Source organism: Astatotilapia calliptera, chromosome 7 (assembly GCF_964374335.1).
Source record: "Astatotilapia calliptera chromosome 7, fAstCal68.1, whole genome shotgun sequence".
Classification (NCBI taxonomy): domain Eukaryota; kingdom Metazoa; phylum Chordata; class Actinopteri; order Cichliformes; family Cichlidae; genus Astatotilapia; species Astatotilapia calliptera.
Genome location: NC_137428.1, coordinates 10,771,945 through 10,788,637, shown reverse-complemented (window position 1 = coordinate 10,788,637; position 16,693 = coordinate 10,771,945). Strand labels below are relative to the sequence as shown.

At 42.2% G+C, this 16,693-nt stretch overlaps 1 protein-coding gene across 1 annotated transcript in view; it reads right to left on the bottom strand.

Annotated features, from left to right (window-relative positions):
• hydin (HYDIN axonemal central pair apparatus protein) overlaps positions 1-15,902 on the bottom strand; it is a 78,108-nt gene extending 62,206 nt beyond the window's left edge. The window contains 7 exon segments of the mRNA XM_080304711.1: positions 300-390; positions 6,443-6,644; positions 11,429-11,468; positions 11,470-11,562; positions 11,905-12,024; positions 13,010-13,159; positions 15,426-15,902. Coding sequence (XP_080160837.1) covers positions 300-390; positions 6,443-6,644; positions 11,429-11,468; positions 11,470-11,562; positions 11,905-12,024; positions 13,010-13,159; positions 15,426-15,557 — 828 coding nt within the window. The 5' untranslated portion in view covers positions 15,558-15,902.
• Positions 15,903-16,693: the final 791 nt, after the last annotated feature.

Here is a 16,693-nt window from a genome sequence, read left to right as displayed (position 1 = left end):
TTTTTTGCATACAGGTATAACAGAATAGCTTTAGTGTAGTTGTTGTTTTAAACTTGAGTATGAACTTATACAAAATGCAGCAAGATATTTAAAAAACAGTTTTGTTGATTAAAAAACACTATATCGGATTCATATCGGTATCGGCAGATATCCAAATTTATGATATCGGTATCGGTATCGGACATAAAAAAGTGGTATCGTGCCATCTCTAATTCATACACAGACTGCTGACCATTTTTCCTCAAATGCCCTCTCAAACATTGTGTAGTAACTGGTCTACAGACTGTTTTCTCTCTCACCATGACACTTTCATCCTCTCTGCCTCTGTCTTTCATCTGTGTCCTCTCTCCATCTGTCCAGGGAACTGGGCAGAGTTGAGGAGAGACGACACTAACAGAGAAAGGTGGGGGCGGGGGTGTCAGAATGGGTCATTCTGTCTGAAGGTCCCTGAACAGAAACAGTCCAGTCTGGGACCCTACTGTTACCGAGGAGTCACACGGGGTTTAAATGCAAAAAAACAGGTTTGAATTTTAACTCTTTGTGACAGTTTTAAGCTCAGATGTGATTAACCGATTCAACACTGTTCTCAAAGCAGCAATGCAGCTTTGATGCCATACAGCAATACATGTCCTACAGAAAGATCCACAAAGACAATGAAGTGGATATTAAGAAGGGAAATATTTTTGTGATGAAAACATATGATACACATTAAAAACTTCATAGGCTCCACAGTTATGCAGCTATCTGGGAAGGCCAAAAGCTGTATTCCTGTAGGAACTGCAGGAATACAGGAAAAAGCAAGTGCTCCCGCTCTCCTTCTGCCTCCTGCTCAAGCACTGAGCCTTCCCTAGAGAGAAACAGGGAGGGTGAGAAGGTGAAAAGTATAACAAAGAGTGAATGAGGAGGGTCAAAGAGAAAAAGAAGCAAGGAGAAGAACAAGGAGCTGCTGACAGAAAAACGTGATGAGTACCTGAGCTATTTCTGGCAACACATGCTGTGATAAAAAAGAAACATAATACTGAAGAGAATTCTACTTGCTACGTAGAGACAGAACGATCAAACTTGTCTTGTGACAAACATATTCCTCTGTAGCCTCTCTTAAAACATTTTGCATGTGTCCATAAATACCTCAGTAAGTTTAGGTCCTCTTGCTGGCTGAACCACACAGTCCAGCGGTACTGAAGAGGGATATTGTTCCTGTTGGTGAGGGACACTGTGCATGTACTGGACAGTGAGGTATAAGTCTTATCCAACCAACTAGAATCAGGTTCAAGATGGATGTTCAGTTCCTCACAAAGCCCATGCAGGCTAATGTACACATCTTCTCCTGAGCACAAGACACTGCGATGTTTATTATGAGACACAGAGTGTCACAGACGTGGTGGCATATAGGCCACAAGAAATTAATTTAACAACTGTGGTGCTCAGTTTGAGTCAATCTATTCACAATATTGCCTGACATTCATGGAAACCTTTCACTTCATTTATCTAAACATCTCAGTGTCTTGACATGAATGCGGGTGGAGAATAGTGGGAAACTTACAATGTCAAAAAACACCAAGTGGAAAATAAATATGATTAAAATACCAGTACATCACACATACGTGTGGGTATGGCAAACATGCTTTCAAGTATTTCAAGAAGCCAGAAGAACCACAGTCTCTTCATTTTGCAGGACAAACAGGGTCCCATCATATGTGCACACTGCCAACAGTGCAGCAAAGAGCAACAATAACCAGCAACAAAAAGTACAATGCAAAACTAGGTTTTGTATAAAGCCACCAAGAATAAGGCCATATGTAAATTGAACATGTGTTTGTTTACATTCAAAGCAGAAGGACGGGCATCTTAGTCTGCACAAACACTCTACTTATTCTTTTCTGTATTTGTATACCAAGGTTAAAGTTTTTTTCTGAACTCTAAAGACTGAACACTAATTTGTGTCTTTTTCTGATGTTTTAACCATAAAGCAGTGAAATTAAGGGAGATTTCTTGAAATGAAATGAAAATGGGATTAAAGTGAACTGACAGCCATGGAAACTTGCCATTTATGATTTCTTTGAACCCTCAGTTTTGTACCTCATGCCTTTTGGATCAAACACAAAGAATGCACAATGTATTGCAACAAAAGAACAAGTTCTCTTAAATTAGGTTTACACAAATAATAATTTGAATGGGATAAGGTTTCCCTGCTGGATAGTGAGCGAAATCCAATTTCTAAATTAGTTAAGGATTAGAAATGTGACTCCTGTCTGATACTGGAAAACTTTATCTTGAGGTTTGGAATGGCATAAGTATGCTCCTGCTGATATTTGAATCCAACAGTGTTTAAAGGAACAAGGATGTAGTTTTGCTAACAAACAGTACCCAAAGTTATGGGGCCATCAACTTAAAATCTGTAGTTTCACACCAACAACAGATGTTGAGAAACAGTGTACACAGCATGCAGAAAAAATGTCAAATATCATTTACCCATCTGTAAGATCTGAATATTGTGAATCCATTTCTTTTATTTTGTATGCATCATCTTAATTCCAGCTAACACGAGACATAGGAGTTTTAAATTACACAGAAACACCACCTGAGGTTTTTCTTTTTCTTTTCCTCGTTCAACGTTCAGTTTTTAAGGACAGTTTTATTGGTCAGTAACATGTGAGTAAATCTATGAACACTCTTTAAAAGAAACAGAACACAACAGATAAGCAAATGTGTTTCATAAGATGAGTGATCCTATTAGGTTTATGCTCACTGCAGACTGGATAGGACAGTTTTAATCCATCTCTGCCCTGAGGTTTAACACAAGTGAGAAGAACTGATTAACTGGCACCTGAAAAGCCTTATTTGCAAGTACCGCAAAAGCTTCACTTGTAGCACAATGCTTCCAATCTGACTTCTTTACTTACTCTTCACCAAGTGATCACAGCCTTTTTGACCAGAAACAGAAAAACCAACCAAACCAGACTGTGACGAATGTACGCTGGTAAAATCTATACAATGACTGAGCGTTCCAGACAGTAAAGACACACATTAGAATTCAAGGAGTTCCCGTGTTGGGCCAATTATCACAGAGATCTCAATCATCTACCCAGAGGCAGAGAGAAAGAATAGAAAAGTAGCCTGGCAGAGGTCCTAAGGGAGGCCGATTCTTTTCTTTTACTCTGCTAGAAAGTCTACAAAATGATGTGATATCATTGGAACGAGTAGAATCAAGAAAAGAAAAGAGAACACACAAAACGGAGGATGAGTGATAGAAGGAAATGAGGCAGCGAGAATGACGAACTAGGAGATCCAGAAAGAAAAAGCAATTATCTCCCAGCATCCGGATGCTATGACAGCAGTTGACAGGCAGGGAGAGCTGCAGCTTATTGCAAAGCTTTCATCATTTCTGTCCACCAGCCCTTCTCCCCCTCGTTTGCTTTCTCTTCACATAATTTCTCTATGTACACAGCAGTGGAACTTCACAGACCTCTCAGCTACCTTTGATTACGACACAAACAGCAGTGTGTGTTTGTGCGTGTGTGAGCATGCAGCCTTGAGCATGTGTGTGTTGTGCAGTTGCTTCCTGTTTGTATGTGTGTGCTGTTTTTTCAAAAAGCTGCTATACTCAAGTCCCCCTCAGCACTAAAGCTCCGTTAAAGCAGATGCCTCAGTGCTCCCCAAGAGTTGTCCTTCTTTTCATTTAAACCAGCAAGAAGTGACACAGGAGAGGGAGTGCAATGGGTGGATGGGGGTGTACTGGAGCAGATGAGTCTCCACTGACTCTTAAGACAGAACAAGCCCTGTCTAACTTACCATAATGAAAAACAACTCAGCTAAGCAAAATATTATTTTTTTTAAAGCTGCACCAGCTTTTAAATGACGACAGGAACCATTCCAGCGTTAAGTGCTATCATGCAATGTACATGCAAATCACCACATACTAACATAAACAGCAACACACAGACTGTGTCTGCTAGCCTATGCTAAAGCTCAGCAGAATAACGACTTCTGCAGCATGCTGAACTGAAACATACATGAGAGTGAGGGAGGCAGGGAAAGGTGCTAAATTAAAAATGATAGTCTCTTGATGGGCTGTAAGTGGTGTTCTGGATCGGGGCTGGCTCTCCAACTATAAAGGCTTAATGCTGCTGAATACTGTTGTCCCTCCTACAACAAACCTGCTAGTTTAAGTAGCCACACAGCACCCTTGCTCCTTTAAGGTCACGCAAAAACTGAAGATTAAAAAAAAAAGATTTAAAATACAAACATATAGAGAGCTATCTAGCTAAATCAAGAGTTCCAGGGAATGGTAACACAGACATAAAACGACAACCACAGTCAGAACAGTTAATCCAGTAATAAACAGACAGTTTTTCATAAGAAGAATACCGTAGACTTTAAGGACTATTACTGATAACTGAATGAGTGTTTACCCACCATGCAGCCAGATTCTCCCTCATATTCACCCAAGTTCAGACACACATAGAGTTAGTACACAAAAAATATCCACCCAGGTGTTAAATAGCTAATAAGTTTGGAGTTTCTTGCATGCCACAAAGCTCTTCAACTGCATTTGTTAAACACCACGGAATTATTCTCCTTAGACAGCAGGATACAGTGCCAGGTAGATGAAATTAGCTTTAAATGAGCTTTTGATGTGGCCGCTTTGGGTCAGGAATAAGTCTGATTTGGTTGTGAGTGAAGCATCTCAGAGATTAATCCACTTAACTATCAGCTAGTCATTTTTTGCTATTGCTATTTTTAGTGTGCAATATTTATGTGGCAGACAAAGTGCTCAATCATCAGAATGAATTATATTTCATAACTGTATGTGGCTTGCTGTGAGCTGAGCTTCTTATGAAACTACACTGAACCCTTTGTAGCGTACCATTAAATCCTGAGAACCCACCTAGGTTAAAATTGCACTACTATTCTCTAAATTGATATGAGATATTTAAAATGAGGTGAGATGAAGACTTTAAAACCACTAATTTCCAGTTAAATTATCTCTTGCATTTTCTGCTGAACAGGATAAAAAGCCAGCAACTTTATGCATTCAAGGTTAATTGATCCCCTTGTGCATGTACCAGAAGAGTCAAAGGCTTCATCTTTTTGCTTTTGATGTTAAAGAGTCTCGATAATTGTGAAGGAAACTAAGATTACCCTTAAATCATGTGGCTGCTGTGCATCAAGCTGCGGTCTGGTGTAAGTGTGGCTAAAGCCTAGCAAATCAGTCACAAACACATTTAACAAGTTTATCACAAATGAGTAGATTCATCATAACACAAATTTAAAAAAGAATAAAATTATCACCCTGTATCAAAACAACCATTTATCCAGCAACAACATTACGTAAACTAAGAAGGGATGAATGATTCATTAGTTTACTGCACTGGGATACAAATGGACTTGTTTATTAAAGGGGACCTATTAAGCTCATTTGGCATAATTTTATTCTAGGACTCAGCTTAGCTTAGCATGACTCAGAGTTCTTATTAAATGTAACCCTATACTGAACCTTTCTGCTACAGCATGCTGCAGACAGATATTTAGCAATGTTACTCCGTTGATGTAACATGTGTGTATATGCACTCATCTGTTACATCTTAAGTCAAAAGGTCATGAATCTTAAATGCAAAACCAGTTATTTTCATGCATACACACTTTTTTAAACACGCATGTTTAGATCAAGAAGCAAAAAGAAGACAGAAAAAAGACGATGAGCAAATACTTTGATTACCCCAGTAATCTGTCTGCTAGAGACAGGTGTGGGAATAGAAAACATTGCTAAGACTGGAAATGTGACAGAAACACTAAAACACACAGATACACACAAAGAAGAGTATAAAACAAGCTGTCTTCATATCTGCCTGCAGGGAATTCCTGCAGATGACATTCATGTGACCATAGTTTTGTGTTTGTTTGTGCCATCACTGGTCTCTGCTTCAGCATCACCACAGCTAGAGAAACAGAATCTTATTCCAGTGTTCACCATTGTGATTAAAGGAAAAAAACGTATTCTGTTAGTTGACACTGCTGATTACTGACAAGATTTGGAGAAATCTTCCATTCATGGCTCTGACAGTTACAAGAATAAACAAGGAAGTGCTTCTTTATATTTTGAAGTTTCACAGAAAGATAACAACAGAATATTATTATTATACTCCATTTCCAGTCAACTTGATGTAGGTAAGTGTCGCTGAAAAAGGTCTGGAATTATACGTGACTGTTTTAGAAACTGAAATATTCAAGAGAACCTCTAATTAGCTAACAATAATTACTGCAAAGTCTAATTAGAGGTATACCCAACACTCTGTTATGTAATTCTTGATAAGGTGGTAAGCCAAAAGTTTTCTGTTCACTTATCAATTCTGTACAACCTTAAGGAGCCATAAGTTAGTTAACTTTGAAAATCACCTAATATAGAAAGCAGACAGACAGCCCTTCTTGGGTTGGCTCTCACCTCTCCCTATGAAGCCTGAACTCGGCGTTGCTGTTTCCTATGTTGAAAACAAAGTGAGTTTTCTAAGTTGAAGCTTTCACAGGACAGACAGGCAAGTTAATCTTGTCCGGAAAGTCAAGAATAGCACGTAGCCCAATGGCCTGGACCGGAATCTCAGTCTTTTCCCTCTCTGTCACACAAATCAGTCTATGGTGGTAGTCCTGTAAAGACAGGGTGAACAGGTTGATGTAAACGCAAAAAATCCATATGCATAATTGATGGAGTTGGGGGGTTTTTTTGGGTTTTTTTGCCTGTCCCGTTTGGCTCTTTTGCCATCAGAATTGTTGTCTAAAGGCAAAGAAAGATGCCCAACGGATTTACTTTACCAAATTGACCATCCCAGCCTTGCCGTAATGGTCCATTTGATTCACCTTTTATTGTTCATTTTATTTTCACTTACTGAATACGGGACAGACTTGACTGGGGGAAAGAAGGGGAGAAAGAAAGAGGGAAAGAAAAACAGCTGAGAAGAGGGACGGGGGAGAAGGGCAAAAACCAAAAACCAACAGAATAAGCAGAAAAAAAAATGCATATATCGATCACCTGGATCACCTGCTGAGAAAGAAAAAAGAAAACAAGCAGAAGAAAACGAGAGTAATAGAATAAACAACATCACAATGATATATGGGAATATGACAGTAAATACTAAATATTAAACATTATTGTGCAGCACATAAGATCAACAGAACACAGTGTGCTTTGAGGTAGGAGCCAAAAAGGGTGTAGTTTGTGGGTGTGATCACCCGTGTGTACACCTGTGAGCATGGACGCGCTTGTTTTTTTGTTTTTTTTAAAGGTTCCTTCATGTAATGATCTGCTAGAGGGTGCGGGGGGGCCACAGCCCCGTCCTCCAGGGCATGAAGCAGGTATGGAGGAGATCAAAACTCCAGAGCTGAGGAGAGTCCCAGATGAGGGCTCACTCAGCAGCCGCGGAGCAGAAGCCAGGGGGAGTAGCAGTGACGCGCCCGTGAGCTCCGCCGGCAGCCAGCCGTGCCTGAGTGACCGAGCCCCAGGCCGAGAGGCCGGGGGCACCCCACCTCTGAAGTGGCCCGAGCGAGCCCCGGGCTCCAGGCCCCGATAAGCGGCCGCCAAGGAGTGAGCCGGTGTATACCTGGACGCCCATCCCCAGACACAAAGAACCACCAACGCACCAATGTCTGAGGGAGTCCGCCACTGGCAGGGAAGTGGTGGTGGGGGGAGATAGGCCTCCAAACCTTGGAGGGCCTAAGATGTCCCCAGAGAGGTGGCGCCTGACACCCAACCTGACATATAGACACAGACATACAGGCACACACAGATACAAACATCCATTCCCACCCTCATGCTCTCATATGCACTTACTCCACACTCAACCAACGTGGAGACAGACATAAAGAGACGCTGTACACACGATCACACTCCCCAAGCGTACTCTACAAACCGGGTCTAGGTACCCGGAGGGGGGAACTGCACCCAGACCCAGGTGGTGTTACCCTTTTCCCTGCAGTGGGGAGAGGCAGACCACCCCGACTCCGCAGCAGCAGGGAGGCCCCACACTCCAGACCGCAGTCGGACGCCCAACTCCTCCTCCTAGCCCCCCCGCTCCAGCAGGTCGCAGAGAATGGGGGTGAGAGAAGACTCCAAACCTCCCTCCACCCGCTCATTGTAGTGTTGATGCATGTGTGTTCTAAGGTGCATTTAAAACCCAGGAGGGCAAGGAGCCACCTGCCAGAGAGCAGCAGGTAAGCGCATGGTCCCTCCTGCTAGCCCTGAATGTCTATGTGTATTTAACATTGAGAGGTGGGCAACGACGCCAGGGGTGGGGTGTACACCCTGATGGTACTTTGGACTCCGTGTATCGTGCCCACCCCCAAGATCCTATATGTATGTGTAATGAGAGTGTGAGTAATGTGAATGTCTAAGTTGTGGGATAAAATTGAGGCAGAGGCAGCCAGAAGGGGACAGGGGGGGGGGTGGCCTCCTCTGCACCCTGGTGACATACCCCTACTCCAAGGTCCTGCATGTGTGGGTGGTTGTGGTGGAGCGGGAAGAGGGAGGCAGCTGGAGATGGGGAGGGAAGGAAGGGAGGGGCAAGTGACCCCTCCCTGGGGCCAGCTCCCCCGCTGACCCCAGTAGGCACCCCCATACTCCGCGACCCGCCAGGAAAAGGGGCCCAGGCCCATCCAGACCGGGGCCCAGCGCAGCAGCGCCTCCCGGCCCCACAGAGCCCGGGACAGTCCACCCAACCCCACCACAGAGAAAACTGCACCCACCCCACCATCCACTCTTCTTCCAGACTACATAAGACAATAAACACCCAGGCTGAGATCTTCTTCCACTTCTCCTGTATCTCCCCCTCCTGCAGAGAGAGCCCCTGAGGAGAGGAAAGCTCCTGCAAGATGTGACAATCTTCCCCACCAGTTGAAGAGCCCCCCAGGTGGCTCGATGCACCGGCGGCACCCCGCTCCAGGGCTGGGCCCCCATGCACCCATCCGCCCCCAACCCCGGCAACACACCAACCAGGACCCAAGCCCCCGAGGCCTGGCCCGGGCCCCAGCCCAGAGACGGAGCGCCCCCAGAACCTCACGCCCATCCCGGACCCACCCAGGGGCAGCCAGAGAGATAATCCCATACAGCTTATGACAAAATTTGATCCGAAGTGATTGATGGCCCTAATCACGACCTTTTGACCTCCCGCCCCTCCCCCCCGGAAGCGTGTAATGAGCGTGACGAATCGCATCCGGAGAAGGGGGGTGGGAAACCCCCCGCGTGTCGAATTGCATCCTGAGAAGGGAGGGGGGAAACCTCCGGAAGCGCGTCATCTGTTGTTGGGAAAAAAAAGTTTTTAGAGGGAGGGGGAAACCTCCGGAAGCGCGTCATCTGTTGTTGGGAAAAAAAAGTTTTTAGAGGGAGGGGGAAACCTCCGGAAGCGCGCCATCTGTTGGAGGGGAATAAAAAAGCAGAGAGGTGGAGTCCGTCACAATTTCTAAGGCACAGACACAAGATGGATTTCCTTCTGCAGCCCAGCAGCGTTCCTGTGTCCGATGAGATCTGCTCTCCCAAAGAAGAAGGCTTTGAATATGACATATTCAAATACAGCATATTTACTATGGAAGGCCTCGATCCGGACCTTATGACCCTACCGGAAATACTCCGGAAGTGTCTAGTCATTTTCAGACCTGTTGCGTCATGTTCCCTAAGCACAGCGGTGATGCAGCAGATGATTCTGTGATGTATAGAGAGACAGAGCGGATGTAATTTTACTTTCTTAAGCTGCACCGGCGTTTGTAATGGAAATAAAGAGTGACTTCCTGTAGAGATTTCAATAGTATTTTATTTTCCTATAATACAGACGCTGTAAAAAAACCTTTAAGATACACCATAGCTTGTGATGAAAAGAAGAACTTTCTATCCGCTTGTAACCTACAGGCTGCCTATGTGTAAAAAACGAATAACTATCCCTTAGTGAATACTACTTTTCCTTTTGAGAGACTGAAAAACAAACCAGCGACAGGCGATCTTGTTTCACACACACACACACACACACACACACACACACACCCCGCGGGCCAAGGAGGAGTTTTTTTCTTCAATACTTTAACAATAAGTTTTCTCAATAGATAGAAAACGATGACGCTGAGGAGTCAACATCCGATATTATCATTGCTTGTAACCCGGTAAATAATTTCGTACATCTCCCCATAAAACAAGTCTTAGCGGGGAAAAAAGCTCATATTCGAATAAGTTTATTAAAGCACCCCCCTCTGTGGGAAAGAGTCAACCATGAGGCGAGTTTTGTCAACAGCAAGAACAACTGTTGCCCATAAAGTAAAACAAATATCCGCCTCTAAGTCGTATTTTACCGTTGCAGAATGTGGAAAACAGACAGCCCTCACAGGAGGCACCCAGGGGCCCACCTCACACACCATAGTTAAAATATTTAAATTTCAACTAAATTTGTAGTAATGATCAGATTTCCTCACTTATCTACACCACACTCCTTGTCCTTGATTTCTTATCGTTTCTTATCGTTCCTCTGTCCCTTAATAGAAACCACATATATAGAAACTATCCTCCCTTTCAGTTGTCTTTTGCACTTCCATATCGCAAAGCAGTTACTGTAGGTTATTTTCTGCTTATGCGATCGTGGCTCAAGAGTTGGGAGGTCGCCTTGTAATCGGAAGGTTGCCGGTTCGAGCCCCGGCTCGGACAGTCTCGGTCGTTGTGTCCTTGGGCAAGACACTTCACCCGTTGCCTACTGGTGGTGGTCAGAGGGCCCGGTGGCGCCAGTGTCAGGCAGCCTCGCCTCTGTCAGTGCGCCCCAGGGTGGCTGTGGCTACAATGTAGCTTGCCATCACCAGTGTGTGAATGTGTGTGTGAATGGGTGGATGACTGGATATGTAAAGCGCTTTGGGGTCCTTAGGGACTAGTAAAGCGCTATATAAATACAGGCCATTTACCATTTACCATTTATGCATTAATGTAATTAATTAACTTATTTATCCTTAAGTAAGGTAATGACTTGAGTTCTAATGCTTTTTGTCTCTTGAGTTAGCTGTCAATGTGGGATTTTTTTCCCCTTTTGTCCAGTTAAAACTGCCTTTCATTCTTCAACACAGCTTAAGCTCTAATAGGTAAGCTTTCTTGTAATTTCTTAGTTCTGCAGGCTTCTTGAAAGACATCCGAGACTCTTCTTTGGATGCTGGCTGCCTTTTGTTTTGTTTTCTGTCAAGATAATCGAAGCAGTGTGGGATCATCTTGACAGAAAACAAAACAAAAGGCAGCCAGCATCCAAAGAAGAGTCTCGGATGTCTTTCAAGAAGCCTGCAGAACTAAGAAATTAACTATTTTTTAATCTTTAACTATTTTATATCAACCCTGTTGTGACCCTGTATTCTGTTGCCTGATTCGATCCTTCTTAGCTTAACTATTGCATGTCCCAGTCAAATGTGAATGTCTCCTATATCTTGTTTTCACGTGAACTGAAGAAGACTGTGAAAGTGACATTCCATTCCTGGTGCAAACTTGACACGTCAATCATTTGGACTGACAACACAGAAATACGCTGAGTCCTGCTGCTCCAGCTTCACTTGCTGTGAAACCTTGGAAAAAAATTATCTAAACTTTAGAAAATTGCAAAAGCCCAACACAGCAGCAAACACAAAGCTAGTGGTGATTTATTAATCATTCCTTGGTGGTGTCTTGTACAGATCTCCTGCAATCAATAATTACCTTTTCCAGTCATTTTCCAATCTGTACAAACAACCTGACACTCCACATAAAATGTAACATTTTATTTTTTCAAATGGCGATGCAATTGTTGCATGAGAGCTGGAATGTACGCTTTTTTGTTTCACTTGTTCTGTTGTCATTAAAATATCAGCTCACCAGCCATGTGGTGTTAAAAGTAATGTACTTTTTATCTATCTTATTAATTACTATACCTTGTCATTGTTGAGGAAGCATAGTGGAAACTTGTAGGTCTGTCCAGGAGTGACATTCTGGAAGACCAGTTTAGATGGCTAGGGCTGAAAAAATGGCTGGTCCACATCTACAGAAGAAAACTAGCAGCACACACAGATACAGGTAGAATCCCTCGGATTTTCTGGGTGACGGTACTTTGGGTGCTACCACAGAATTTATTACCAATTTGTTTTCTTCACTAGTTTGGAAGCAAATGATGGATAAGATGTTGCACTAGTTAAGAAAATCCCTGCAGACTTTGTAAATACCTACAATGTGTTATATTCATTTAATGAATATGAGAGAAAACATAAACAAACATAATCATTAAGAGGAAATATGGCGTAGCAATCGTTCTATCCCAGGTCATCAGAGTGGCCTGGGGTGGAGTCTAACTCCTGGCCTGACTTATGATTTCAATCCAACTGTGTCCACTGTTCTTCAACCTGTCAAAGTTGTTTTTATAGCATAAGGAGGATCTGCACATTGTGCACATCTTTACAGTTAGTTTAGACAAGTCTAAATTGCTTGCCTTTGTCCTCTATCATTGCATCACTGCTGACTGAAAGTAATACTTTCTCGGTTTATTGCTGTCAGGATAATTTAAAAATGACCTGCTGTGTTTTGCTCCCTCTTATCACCTGCAGTGGCCCGGACAGGAGGTTAGTCACAATTTCATTTGCATATTTGATGAGTCATCATAAAATGCATAAAAGGTGAGATGCACAATTGGTCCTCATAAATATGATGAGGGGACATTTATTAATTTCAAAGGCAATTCATGAACTTTTGATGGCATTTCTGCTCCAAGTCTTCTGTTAAATACTGCTTCTAAAAGTACATCATTAAGTCACATTGGTTCTCCTCTACCTGTCAATTAGCACCTGCTGACTAAGGGGAAGCAGCTTTGGTATGGTGTAAATACCCTTAGCACATAGCACACGCTCTGTATTCAGGAGATTAATGATGACATAAAGAGAAATCCAGATGCCTTGTTTGTTTGTTTTTCAGGTCTCATACTACATCATTCTTTGTACTAGGAGGTTATTGAAATAGTGTAATATCAATAAATTAACCAGCATTTACTTTGTGATGTGTGGTGGTGTTCATGTCGAGGCATTCCAGGATGTGAGGTTGGTACGTGTCACCTGAGTTACTCATGCATTCATCTGTGGACTGCAACCTCTCCTGGGCGAAAACTGATGGAGTCATCAGCAACCACACATTCACACAGACCTATTTACTGTCTCCTAATCAGCAGTAATGAGGCACTAACCACTAAAAGGTAACAAGTTCAAGAGCTCTAGGCTTTCATTGTAAAGCTTGACAGCTTCTAACTAAGACACCAGGATTGTGAGCATATGTGTGAACACAAAGAATGTTAACAACCCTGCTTGAGTGAAGGCCATCAGCAGCATTTTGACATTATATTTTCTGCACAATCCTGTGGCATCAGCCCATATGAAGCAAAGACACATCTAACTGCACTTAACCTCTTACAAAGTTTGGTCAGAAAAGGATTTTTGCTTAAAATCTAAATTAATAATGTAGCAGAGGAAATTATTGTATATGCAATATTAAAGAGCTGCCAGTTAGGTGTGCTTTCAAAATACACTACAATCTTTTACTAAAAGACAACAAAGTTACCTGAGTAAACACTATTCTTCAAAAAGGGAAGATTCTTCCCTCCTTGAAATGATGAAATGACTTTTACAATAACATAATTTGGTGTAGCCTAAATGATGGACTGTAAGCACAGTGCTAAATATAAAAGCTGTGCTGCTTTATTAAAACCTATTTATTCAAATCATATCATACCTGTAAATTTGGGATATCATTGGAGAGCCAAAAATATCTAAACTTAAGTTTAATGAGTTTAGATAATTAGTGCATTTATTTTTTTATTTCTTAATGCAGATGAAAAATGTTTTGTTGTGTAATTAAATATGAGATATGAACAAACAAATGTTGAAACCAGTATAATCTGTCACCCCTGACAATGCAGACGTGAGGCATGGAGCGGCTGAGGATCCAAGTGCAGGCACGGGCAAAGGACTTATTGAGAGTTAACTTTATTTACAGAGGGACAAAAACGAAATACAAACAGGAGCTGAACATAGCAGCGACTACACTGAAAAAACCCAAACGGGGAAAATTAAACTTCGCACGAAACTGAAAACAAGAAACTAGAAAACCTGGAATGTGGAGAAAATGGGATGACAAGCAGAGGCAATATGGAGGACAAAACGCAGAGTGAAACGCAGACGGAACAGCAAAAAGCAGAAAAAACACAGGGCTTAAATACACATGCGGTAACGAGGGAGTGAGAAACAGGAGGGAAACACAGCTGGGACAAATTAGACATAACGAGACCAAGGAGGCAAAGCAGAACACACCAACATGGGACACAGACTGTCAAAGTAAAACAAGAAGCATAACACAGAAACGCCAACATGTACTACAAACAGAAAACCATAATTCACAGAATAAAACACAAAACACTGGATCGCAGACCCAGGAACGTGACACAATCAGCTAGGATATGGAATTCCTGGGGCAGCTGCAGTGGATTTCTTGGTGTTACTGTTCACTTATTATGCTTAAAAGTTGCAGCTAAAAAAGATGACTAAAAAAGACGAAGGGTGATAGATGACTTAAGATTGTAAAATTGACTAGCTGCAGCAATAAACACCTAAAAGCATCTTGGTTCCTGTAGCCTAATATGGCCTTTTCCTTTCAATATCTGTTATATTTTAGAGGATGACTATTATGTTCACTAATTAATGACAGGCTTTTATTGTGGAAAACTAACTGGCCTAAAGCATTTTGTTACTTCCGATAGATATCTGGGAGCTTTCATTTTGAAAACCAGACATTTTAAGACAGTAGCTTCCCATTAAGGCCTTTTATTTTGAAAATGTCACAGAGTTAAATGATGTCATTTCATAAAAAGTACATTCAACAAAAGTAATGTTCTAATGTTTTGCTGCTTTATCTACATATATTTCCATGGTGAATGGAGATGGCCCGCTATGTGTGGAAATTCTCCAGAAAAATATTAAATTTTACTTTTTGATGCAATTTTTGAATTTTAAAAATCTGAACAAGTAAGCAGATAAGTCTTAAATTTCATGTGCCATTGAAAAACATTGTAAGTAACGCGGGAGGAAATAAAGCAGTGGCACTAAAATTGCTGAGTTGAGGTAAATACAAAAAAACCTCATTGCAGTCAGATTGTACTTCCATAAAAGAAGAGAGTAATTATTCAGACAATCTGTTATTTGAAACACGATTTTTAAAAGAATGAAACGATGTTCAAAATGTAGCTCAAAGGAAACTGGACCCCTGTTAATTCATGAGAAAAATCTGGCTCACAAAGTTGCTGTAGTGCCTTCAATTCTATGTCACTTGCATGCGGTGATATTACCATAACTTTCATAATAGAACTGGCAGACTATATTAGTTCACAGGGAAAAAAGCCAAAAAGAACAATTACTCTCACCCTTCTTCATTTGCTCTCCTTCAAATGTTTATCACGGCAAAGCAAGGAAGCCTTTTTCTTAATCTGAATAGCACTCATTTTGAAAAAAGTTTTGTAGTAAACCTGCAAGACAGGAAAGAGAAGAGAAGTCATGGACAGATAAACTGGACACCCAGATTATGCAGTTTATACTAATGGCTACACTGGAAAGACAAGAAAAATCATGATTCAGTTCAAACAGCATCACTCTGTGTTCCTAAAAGGCTAAAACTGTGTAAAGATTACAATCGCTTGTGTTTCCTTTTATACTTCCTTACGGTGCAGTGATGTAAAGTTTTATATTCAATTTCAGACTTGGTTCAGAACACAAAAATGCAATGCTTTCCCAGCGTGATGATGTTTTCTCATCTCTTGACTGTTTAATGAGATGTTAGCTGGACCATTAATGTCGCGCTGACCTAGTAGGTGTGGCTGTTACTCCTCTCTTCCTCCTCCTGCCCACTACCTGCTCTGTGCTGCTGCTTGCGCGTGGCCGCTGATTAGACCTTGTGTGCAATCTACAACTAAGCGCAGCCTGGTGCGCGCCGCTCCGCCAGGTGAGCTGAATTAGAGCAATCAAGGGCTGGCGTGCCTAGTAGACCATAAAATGCATGCAGCAATCATTTGACCCGGGTGCGACATACTGAGAGGACAGCAAACGAAGCACAATCCACTTTCCACTGTGAGGAAGACTTTGAGCTAGACGGGCTATCGGTTTTTCACCTATGTTGAAATAAGAAGAGAAAATGCTCTCAATTAGGGAGACAGTCAAATGGTTTATTTATGTTTGATGTGTGCTTTACATTTGTGTGGCTGTTAATAAAGTTAGCGCCCTCTAGGGGGCGTATGCGTTCATCAAAAAATGGCCGAAGGCTGATGTGTGATTATTCCTCCCAAAATGTCGTTGATGAAGTTAGCTATGCACGTTAGATTTTACTGCGCATTTTCATACCTCTGCCAACAGGTTATGGGCCCAGGAAGCTAAGAAGTTTTCCAAAAGAGTCCATGTCGTTTTGCCACCGAGAGAAACGCCGCGACGTACTGCGCACTCGGTGAGGATTAGCATACCATGCTAGCGCCATGAGCCGACGAGCCGCTGAGTCAAATAGCCGTTGGGCTCGGCTAGTTTTTGATGGGGATGAAAAGAATGACGAACTATGGGAGATGAAATTTTTGGGCCACCTTCGTCTGCAAGGTTTAAGAGACATTATTTTGAAGCAGCCTACCGACGCGGAGGGAGAAGAAGAGAG